An 11124-nucleotide genomic window follows, 5' to 3' on the forward strand; every position below is an offset into this window, starting at 1 on the left:
TATATATATATATTAGCTTGGTGCTAACAGGAAACCTATCAGGCTAAACCGATGTTCTCTATCCATGAAGATTTGTTGTCCTCATCATCATTTTCAGTTACAGGCTGAGTCATTTCTACCTTCTCCTCTCTGTCAACGCTCTCTGGTTTTATTTAAATGAGCTGATGGGCAGATATTGTCCAAGAGTAACCTTCAGGGTGGATAAGAGCTCAWACAGCCTCTCACCAGGAATCTAGAGAACATCATGATTTAGTCATAAAATAGTATTGTCCGTGTGACAATATATTCTTCAAATATATAAAAACTAAACAGCCTATAGTATTTTTTACTTTTTTAGATAAATGTTTATTAAATAGCCTAATGTCTAATGCCACAAGTAATTGTGGATCACTTTAACAGTTCTGATTAGCGCTGAGCTTTTGTGCCAATTATCATCATCCCAGTTCAGCCGCTGCTGTTATTGCAGAGACAATAGTTGCAAGCCAGTCCAATCCATTAAACATCACAGGTGAGTTTAGTCAGAACTCACCAGAACCTGCAGTCTGAAGCAGGAGGAAGGCCAGGAAAGACTTCAGTCGGCCCGGCATCCTGCTGCACCTGGAGACACACATGAAGAGAAACAGGAGGAAATCATCACACTGTCCTGGTGAAGACACACACATGAGTGATAGAAATCCTTTTGTTCATTTTGTTTCTCTTTGTATTTCTCACAATGGACATTTGGGTTTAAGAGTGATAATTCATAATTCACAGTGAGGGTGCCAGCTGTCCTCTGAAGGCCTGTAAGACTGGGAATAAAACATTTTAACAGCTTTAATGAATGAACCTAAAATAGACTGAATATAACCATTGTAATAAGTCTTTTTCAAGTACAATTAGGAATAGGTTACATGTTTAATTCAAATACAAGCGCTGTGCATAATGAAATGTTAAATACTTTTTTCAGCTTCTGTATTTAGCAGATTGCTTTTGACAAAGATGATGAAACATTTTGCAACAAGGTCTGCTGAGAATAACAGACTGATTGTGTTAGATGACAAAAGCTCAGGATATTTCATCCTGTTACCCACTCTTTTCCAAAGGTACTGCATGTCTTTGGAATAATGTGGAGTCACAAATGTTAAATACAAGGTCTGCAAACATYACAACTTTCTGACAAAAACACCAGACATTTGATAAATAATCACGTTCATTGTGAAGTTGTGTTTTGGATAGAAAAGTTGTCAAAATAAGTTTTTAAGACAAACTCCACTTCATAACAGAGAGACATGAGCACATTCAATTAGTCCCATATTTAATCTGCTGGACTTCTTCTCTGCTGAGAAGAATATCAAAGCTGGGCTGATGATGTCACATTAAAAACAAAATATCTCTTTGAGAGCTGGGCCTGACAGGAGCTGTCCGTATGCCTGCAAAACTATCCTCAAAGAATAGGTACTTTAAAGAAAACAACCAGGAGACTTTTATTCAAGTCTCACAAAGATGCAAGCTTTCTTTGCCCAATACTTTAATACTTTATTTTTCAATGGACATGATTGAAAAATAATAAATAAATACAATGAGGTCATTTTGTGGCAAATATTTCTGGATTWAAATGTTTTCACAACTTTTCAGTTTTATCTGCAGAGAGCAAACAATTGAAGAAATGAGACAGGAAAGGCTGAAATAATTACCACAAATGCATTTTTTATACCGTTTGGCTGCACGTGGCTATTGCCTAACATWGTGTGTGCGTCACAAACACCAGCCGAGGGAGACAAAATGAGGTGCATCAGCCCTCGCTGTGAGCCATGAATGTGAATAATGAGTGTCTCTGGAGATACAACGGACTGAGGTGGGCCTGAGGGCAGCAGAGGAGCTGTGGGGGTGGGAGGAGGATTTAATGGCCGGTGGAGAAGACGGTGAACATTACAGCCTGTGTCAGTTACAGCAGCACTGGCCTCTTTGACTCGTGTCTAAGAGAAACCGCCAAGGACAAAAAGCACTGACCTCGAACCAAATGAGTTCACTGAGCTGCAGCTGGTCGGAGTGTTTGTGAGACGCTTGGAGGGAATTCACAGGATTTATAGAGAAAACATTCACGAGGAAAAAAACCAAGTAGCTGCAGAATGTAATTTAAATACTGTAGTATCGAGGGGTGGGTAAAAATACTGGTTTGTTGTAGYGTAAAGTGCTTTGACAGCAGACGGTCTGTCTTTGTTGCTTTAATTCTTTAATAAAATGATTAACACAGAAATATATAAATTTGTAAGACCCAATTTATAGGTGTGTCTACGTTTGTTTTAATTCTGTTTTTGTTTTTTCTTCTTCCTCAAAATCAGTTTTCTCCATGAGACTGTTATTTTCAGATATATTCATAATTACCGCAAATCTCTCCAAATTTTAATTTTACATGGGATTTCAGCAAAATAAAGTGGAGCGATGATTAGGCCTTTTGTGATAAGCAATAATTTAATTAAWCGCATAATAAATTAAAATAAGACTGATAATTTTCTTTTGCTTGCTTGTTTGCTTTCTTCGCATCTTCCTCTTCTCTCCTCCTCAGTGTAGGGAGGAGTAAACCTTTGCGTCATGTATTTGCCAGGCACATGGCAACCTGGTAACCTGTGTAACACGAGAGCCCCATGAACAGGCGTTTATCCAGCCAAACTGTGACCCGAAGATTTGAAATAAAAATGGAATAGAATTRTGAGGTTGTTAACAATATCCAGCCCTAGTGGTATCACAAAAAAAGATTGAAACCAGTTCAAACTTTTTGTTTCCAGACAGTGAGATCAAATCTGACTTATTTATTTATTTTTTAAATGACCAAGGAATGAAAAATGTGGGAGGTTAAGCAACCAAAAGATGAACTTTTTAGGAAGGTTTTAAATTAAACAAAGTCATGAAATAATCTCCAACAAAAGCAAGGTCTTTGTGTATTGTTTTGTATAATCCTACAGAACAACAAAGCAAACCTTTTTTTGTAGATATATTCATCGTGGTGTCTCACTCATGGAGGACGTTTATTCAAAGCTTTAGTCGTCATGTTGTCCTAACAGTCAGCAGTCATGAGCTCCTTTATACACAGAGACCTTCATTAAAACAGGAAATCATTTCCCTGCTTTTTAAAAAGTTAATGATGTCATTCAGAAACTAATAAAAGTATAGGAGGGTGAGCTCACCTCTGGGAAATTGAAAGATTTTGCAGCTTTTAGCTGTGACGCTATAAATATTAGCTTCATCAAAAAGAAAAATCTGCACCATCCAGACCAAATTCTACTTTAGATGTTTGCAAAGAAATACTTCATTATGTGTTTCTTTAAAAAAAACTTTTTTTAGGTGCACTAAAGTTGGACATTGTCATTTTTTATGAAAATAACTTTTGTTACATCTGTCTGGGTCAGCTTCATCAATAATTCTTCAGCCATATTGGAATCACTTTATTTTCACATATTTTGGAAAATAAAAGTCAGTAACTCTGATAAAAGAGTCAAAAGCAAATCTATAAAATAAAATAAATTGCTTCATTTCATTATCTAACTTTTCTTTTGCATACCCTGAACTACCTCCCCACTTGTCCCTCTTATTAGCTCGTCTCCAGTCTCCGTCTCTTCCTCTGACCTGGCCCAATCTCATTAAAAGCCTGACCTTTTCTGTCTTCGAATGAAAGGATAGTCTTTTGCTTCTTCATTGACACACTGTTTTAGAAAAAGACAGATGCAATGTCAAACTGAGATAAAACTGAAGTACGATTTGCTCTTTGCTTTCAGAGATGGAACCCACGCCAGCAGAGAAATGATAATAAGCAGAACAAAGAGAAGATGACATATTGAACTGCATTTTTCATGAAGGGATCCTGCAACTTTTTTACAGGTAGACAAAAATATAAAACAAATTGTTTACAGATTTACAAAATGCAAACGAATGATATGAAAGGAATAACTTACTTCGCTTTCGTAAATGACCAAAAATTAAAGGATTTCTTGATGGAACAAGCCTTCATCTTTTGATTGACACCTCTTTTGACCAACTAGATCAATTTTTTGTCCCTCCAGAATGTCATGTATTGTAATCAGAGATACACACACACATTTTCACATACAAGGCAGGCCAATCAGCTCTCATGCCTGTAACCCCAAATTTACACTGCATGTGTCTAAGCTCCGCTGCGCTCCACAGCGCAGGTCACAGCTGTGCGTTTCAAGTCCAGTTTACACTACCTCCGCTCCACTCCGGTCCGACAGACATGCAGGAAGCAGATCGCGCGATAAATTCAGTGATAAATGTGGAAGTCACAGCAAAAAATTATTAATTCTGTGTAAGACGAACTCCAAACACAGCTGAAAACAACGAAATAAAGGCTTTTGGTATCTATGTTGAAACTGTCTCACTGCCAGCTTTCTGAAACTTCTGATTTCAAAATAAAATCCATGTATATCATGTGTCCACACATATGCCTCATGCTACATGTTTCCATCTGCTTCCCAAACAGAACCATACATTCTGATAGCATTTGTGTAGAAATATATCCGTATATTTATTAATATTGCTGCAATTTCGACATTATTTCGACAAATTATTCCGCCGAATAGTGTCTTATTTTGAAAATACGGATGTTGTGCTCGTGTCTTTTCCTGTTGGTGTGACGTAATCTTTAAAAATTGACTCCGGAGCTGCTCCAGCATCCGGCAAAAATAGGATCTGTTCTAATTTTGACGGATCGCCGTCCGCTCACCGCCGCCGTGCGCAGCCAGTGTAAACACTCTCATTGATTATAATGGGTGCGTATTTGCTGCGGAGTTCGGACCGGAGCGGAGTGAAGACGGAACGCAAGCAGTGTAAATTGGGGGTAAGACACCACAGCCAGTTGAATCTCTGTCCCACACGTGCAGTTTCACTGAGTTAGATTCCAAAGTAGCTTCAAGAAATCAAAGCGTAAAATTACTTTATTTATCCACACACGAATGCACTCCTTTGAATGGACAAAAAATGCTGTGTTTTGTGCTTTTGCCACTAAAAGTAAATAGAAAATATAGCTGTTACAAGGTGGTGGAGTGGTTCAGGAGGAAAAAAGAGTGATTTTTCAGACCAGGAAAAGTCTAAATAAAAGAGGTAAATAGTGGTGTATTTGTGGAAGCGTCTTGCACTCTGGAATGAAATGGCCATGAAAGAGAGAAATATTCTTCTTCAAAAGTAAGTGAAAACCCTTTCATATCCAGCTGCTCTTTGTTTATATGTTTTGATGGCATTACGTTTGAAAAAGTAAGGAAGTAATAAGCTTTTGGCCATGTTTCTGCTGTGGTTGGTGGGGGATGGTGTGTGTGTGGTGGTGTGCACACCACTGTGGTGCTGTTACCCCCCCCCCCCCAATTTACAATGCATCCACTATGCTGCGACATGAACTGCACAGTAAAAATGCACCCATTATAGTCAATGAGAGCATTTACACTACATGCACAGGGTGGYGGCATGCGCACTGACATCTGCCAAAATATGAGTCGGTTCTACTTTTGCTGGATGCCGGATCATGCACAGAGTCAATCTACAAAGATCACATCGCACCAAAAGGAGAATAAACGAGCACAGCATCCCTGTTTTCAAAATAATTCACCAAAGACCATACATGTAAACCCCTTCGAATGTTTGTTTATATCTTGACTTTTATAAATCTGTCCTTTTTTTTTTTTTTTTTTACAAAAAAATCAGTGGTACTCACACGCAATAGAACGAGGCAGAGTTTGGTGTGAACAAGTGGACCAGAGACCAAGTCAAGACCAAAACCATAGTGTACAAGACCAAGACAGGACCAATACTTTTAGATCTTTGACCAAATCGAGACCAAGACTGAGGGAAGGTGAGACCAGAGAAAATAAAAACAGAAACTCGTGGCCTAAAACATGCAGTGTACTGTATACAGGTAGATAAATTACTATAAAGGGCATTAATAAGATTTTTTTTCTTCACTCTGCACCCTTTTTATTCAGAAATTAAGAACTTGTGTTTTTCTTTTGGTCGTTGCATATACATTGTATTTTTTATTTTTTAAGTGAAATAAAAGTTAAAAAAAAAACATATAGCTAATATTGACTAAATCTCTTTGCGTGAGGGCCGGGTAAAGAATTTTGGTATAGATGCAGAATGCTAATGTGAGCTAGCTAGCTTTGTTGACATCACTTACATGAAGTCTACACTTGTGCTTCTTTTCTAGGTGAGGATAAAAGTTTGATGTAGTCCCCACTGTCTCAAAGCAAAGCACTGCAGAAGTTACAAGTTGCTGGATGCTTTCTGGACACTGTTTTACAAATATATTCTTTATGATTTATGTAGATGAACTGTATTACTGAAGATTTTTGCGGACATCTTCTCGCGCTACCAGACAACCACTGCTCACTTTTTTGGAGTGYTSTGTGYGAGTGAAAGGGGATGGGGATGGGTGACAGGGGTCACAAAAATACATAACTAACAATGAGTCAYGCTTGGATTTGAATCTGGACCTTTTACATCTGATGAAAGCAAAAATGTTAACAAACTGTACAATATTTTGGCAATTTAGTGATATTTCCATAGTTGTATTCTTGACTGGTCTTGAAATAAAATCCAGTGCTCTACGTCCGAGACCAAGAGTCCAAATACAGTCAAGTCTGAGACAAGACCAAGACCATCAAAAAGTGGTCTGAAGGCCAGCCCCTAGGAACAAAACCGGTCTTAAGTACTGTGACGCTAGTGTTATTTAACTCAATGAGTTTGTCTTCCATAGAACAATTGTTTTGGACTGACTTCAGCATTTATTACTGGCTTTATCTCACAAACCCACATTTCCCGCACATGCTTCTCGTGGTACCTCTGGGCTTTGCAATGTAGCCAAGAGGACGTAGTGTAAATCACAGAGAAAATGAATGATGGCAGAATGCATGGCGTAGCAGAGCCGCACATAGTGTAAATCCAGGGTTACTATTAATGCATAGCTTGATAAACAAATTCAGCTAAAGAAATCCTGGGCTGCTCAGTCAGCGTGGTGTACAAACACTCCCACTGCTGTAGTCACAGTAATCTGAAAGTCAGTATGAGCTTGTCAGCTGTGTGTGTACCCGGTCGGATTATTCTGAGAGATCTGGCAGATCTCAGCATGTCAAAGGAGTGCCTAACCCAGAGTATCACAGATTCTGTGGATGTAACGGACAAGCTGGAAGGCAGACAGCTAAACGCTCACAGACAGATAAGCAGACAGAAGAAAAATACAGAACCATGCTGTCACATTTTGTTTGCAATTCCAGTCAGAAGCCTTCTCAGGGCCATCCTCAGCCTTTCATTGTAAACAACTCGTTCAACCCATCTGTCATTTAGTGCTAATTTGGTCTGGCATCTTATTTTGTCGATCTATATTTGGATAAAGCTGGCTGCCAGTCCAGGCTCGCCTCAAGAATGGCAAAAAAAAATCTTTGTGCATTTTTTTAGTGCATTTGTCCTTTAGTCGTTTTAGGTTGTCCAGAGGACCTGTCCTTGCTGAAATGCTCAATCAAGTAGGCTCATTTATCACTCGGGCTGCTGTCTGTCACTCCATCATCACACACTGCTGTTGTTCCTGCAGCTCATGTGCACACACTTTCAAGCACGCAGCTTTCACATGGGGACTCATTCCCATCAGTCTCTTTGAAGAAATCCCTTTGAGAGAAAAATGAAGCCACCCATCAGTTGACAAAAGGTTGTTTTCTTTCCGCGGTTTACCATGGTTTTAGTGAGCAACCTGTCAAACTGTGTTAGCGCTTCGCAATTCTGTGTTTGCATCTGTGTCAGAGTGTGTGTCATAGTTGCTTGCTTTTGTTAGCTGCTTGCGAGCTACAGTTCAGTTTAAAAGCACCTATATGCTAATGAAAAGGWAGAAAAATGATACGTGGGTGTATTTTTTCCAACTTATAAAATCTGTATGAAGAAAATAAAAAAAAGAAGGAAACGAAACATCAGAACAAGTCACAGTCAATAATTTACAAAAAGAACATGTTGTGTTGAACAAGAACAAGCTGAGACTTCAAGGATGTCTCAGTTACTGAATAACTCAATTACCGTCCATACTGAGGGGGAGAAAAGGGGCTCAGAGGTCAGAAACAGGAAAGATAAAAGAGAAATGATGTGAGGATGAAAATGGGTGAAAACTAAGAAGATTCTATCAGGCAAAACACAAAGAAACACAAAAACACATTGAAAAAAGACTTGATTCAACAGGGTTGAGAAAAGAACTGCCAAGAATATTGTGTCTCTCAGGCATATTTTTAAGTTCTATACCATAATAAAGTATCTATGTCACCTTCAGTTGTTATTAAAATGCTGTTTTTTATGTTTAAATATGAAATAAACTCTTCTTCTCATCATTTTTGTTTCTAAACACCTTGAAATTGACCTCTGTCTCTTTAAGATCCTCCTTCCGTTCTGTCCCGCCCATTTCAACACGTGGTGGGAGGGGGGTGCGCTGTGATAAGGAAGCTCAGTGTAGTTTACTTGGCATCTGAAAATACATTTCCTCAAAGGTATTTTGAATTTGAAAAGGGCTGCGCTCAGAAGTAGTATCGGGAGCAGATAGTTTCACTTTCACTTTCAGTTTCACTCATTTGCTTTGTTGCTGCTGAGAGCCTGCAGGAGTCATGGGCGGGGCCGGGGGTGGGGAGGTGTGCTCTGTGATGAGGAAGCTCGGCTTGGAGACACAGCGCAGAAGAGGAGCTGGTCCCAAAAGGTGGTTCTAGTCCCAACCTGACGTTTTTGCTCCCCTGCCTGCAGTCTCAGGACAGCACAGGATTTCTTAAACATGCATGAATGAGTCAGAGCAAGGCATGTTTTTGATCAGAGGATAACAACATAACATGATACAAAACTAAAAAGAAATGTTGATTTTCCCTTTAAGAAAGTTTTTTGTTTTATGGAAATTGGTTACACAATCAAAAATAAATAAAAATATGAATAGAACATTTGCTAAGGTTTCCCYACCAAAGCAAACTGACACCAGAACCCAATCAAAATCACAGAAAACTCCTGGACATTTTTATTCCATAACATGTCCAATTAACCATTCAGGCAATAACATTTTTCTTCCTGCAAGCCAGAGAAACACACAAGTTCTGAAAGTTATGAAACTATTCTGCATCATACTGACGTGGAATGTGTATTGTATGTGTGGAATCTATATATTGTATATACAGCAGCATATATTGCTCAAAAATAATTACAGTAACACTTTTTAATCAGAGTATAATAACAAAACAGGTAAACCTCTGGGATATTGAGCTGGTCAGGTAAATGGCAGAAAGAGTTGTTAATCAGTGTCAGCTGGTAGTAATGAAATTTACATCAGTTACACTAAAAGGGCAACAATGAAACAACCCCAAAATCAGAAACGGTTTTGAAGCTGGAGGCCACAGACATTTCTTTCCCTCCAAATCTCTTGATTTGTTTTTAGTAGTTTTGCATTTGACTAGGGTCAGTGTCACTACTGGTAGCATGAGGAGATACKTGGACYCTACAGAGGTTTYACAGGCAGTCCAAATCCACCTGGATGGCACATCAATTTGTACCACTGTCAGAAGGTTTGCAGTGTCTCCCAGCACAGTATCAAGAGCATGGAGGAGATTCCAGGAGACAGGCAACTACTCTAGGAGAGCTGGACCTCAAAGGTCCTTTACCCTTCAGCAGGACTAGTATCTAATCCTTGGTGCAAGGACAAACAGGATGAGTACTGCCAGAGCCCTACAAGTGTCCTCCAGTGAGCCATTGATGGGAATGTCTCTGATCAAACCATTAGAGACTGACTGCATAAGGCTGGTCTGAGGACCCTTTGTCCTGTAGTGAGCGCTGTGGAGCTCAACTGGCATTTGTCAGAAAACACTAGAAGTAGCAGATCCGGCACCCTGGTCTTTAAACAGAAGAGTCTAGATTCACTCTGAACTCACAGGACACAGGTTTGGAGAAGCCTTGGTGAACATTACGCTGCCTGAAAGATTGTTCAGTATGATTGATTTGATGGTGGGTCAGTGTTGGTCTGGACAGCCGAATTCATGGAGGGACACGGGATAAATTACGGCACCCAGGCTGCCATTAGGTATTGGGATGAAATCCTGTTCCTCCTGGTACATGATGCTTGTCCTCATGTGGCAAGAGTAAACAGGCCATTCCTGGAAAATGAAATAAGTGCTACCACTGACTGGCCTCCACGCTCACCTGACCTAAATCCAATAGAACAACTCTGGAACATCTTGTTTRGGGCCATATGCCTGCCTGCCAGGTTGCACCTCAGACAGAATCTCAATGATGCCTTGATCAGGAGCCGATACCCCAGAACACGATGTCATTTCATACATTGCCAGGCATGAACACAAGCATGTAGGGGACCATACAAACTACTRAGCACCATTTTGAGTTGTTGCAATTACATTTTTTCCAATTGGAGCAACATGCTGCATCTTTCAGCTTAGATTTCTTGATGATTTAAAACGAAGCCCTCTGTGGGTGGATAACTTTCATTTTCATCAAATAATATGACATCCTTTTGTTCCTAACACACTACTTATTCCATATCAGGATATCCAGCATTAGCCACTGTTACCACTGTTTTCAAAGTTTTCCTTTAATTTGATTTAGCAGAGTTTATGAAAGCTTGAGTACGGATGAAGTGTAGAGGCGATGAGCAGATGAACATTTCATCACTGCAACTCAGCTCATGGCACATTTGATGGCTTTTCACTTTGTTTCGTTATTTCATGCATTTCCTTATTCTTACTGCTATTCTGTTTTGTTGTCATTAACTTCCTTTTGTGGAGAGACATTTTTATTTTACGTGGAGCACTTTGTAATTGTTGTTTTGAAAGGTGCTATGCAAATGCYGATTATGATTTAGAAGCTTTGCTGAGTTGTGTGCGCACAATGAGCTCCTTGCRCAGACATAAAAAGGTGTAGTTAATCAGGACTTAGGCTGAGAGGGACGGAGGGATGAAAGCACCAAACGGAGAAAAGATTTAAGACTAAAAATGAGACTGCTTTGAGCAATTTCGCTACAGACCTGAAAAGTGCTGTCAATTACGATAAAGTGTTTTGCTGCAGAGCCCCGCATCAACACACACACACACACACACACACACACACACACACACACACACACAC

The 11124-nt window shown here is 39.5% G+C and overlaps 1 protein-coding gene across 1 annotated transcript in view; it reads right to left on the reverse strand.

Annotated features, from left to right (window-relative positions):
* The window catches only part of ncanb (neurocan b), a gene marked incomplete at its 5' end in the record, with an annotated part of 221252 nt that overhangs the window by 164319 nt on the left and 45809 nt on the right, over positions 1 to 11124 (reverse strand). Inside the window, 1 exon segment of the mRNA XM_014016766.1 lies at positions 530 to 597. Within this exon segment, the coding sequence (XP_013872220.1) occupies positions 530 to 587 (58 nt within the window).

This window comes from Austrofundulus limnaeus, unplaced genomic scaffold, assembly GCF_001266775.1.
Source record: "Austrofundulus limnaeus strain Quisiro unplaced genomic scaffold, Austrofundulus_limnaeus-1.0 Scaffold153, whole genome shotgun sequence".
NCBI lineage: Eukaryota > Metazoa > Chordata > Actinopteri > Cyprinodontiformes > Rivulidae > Austrofundulus > Austrofundulus limnaeus.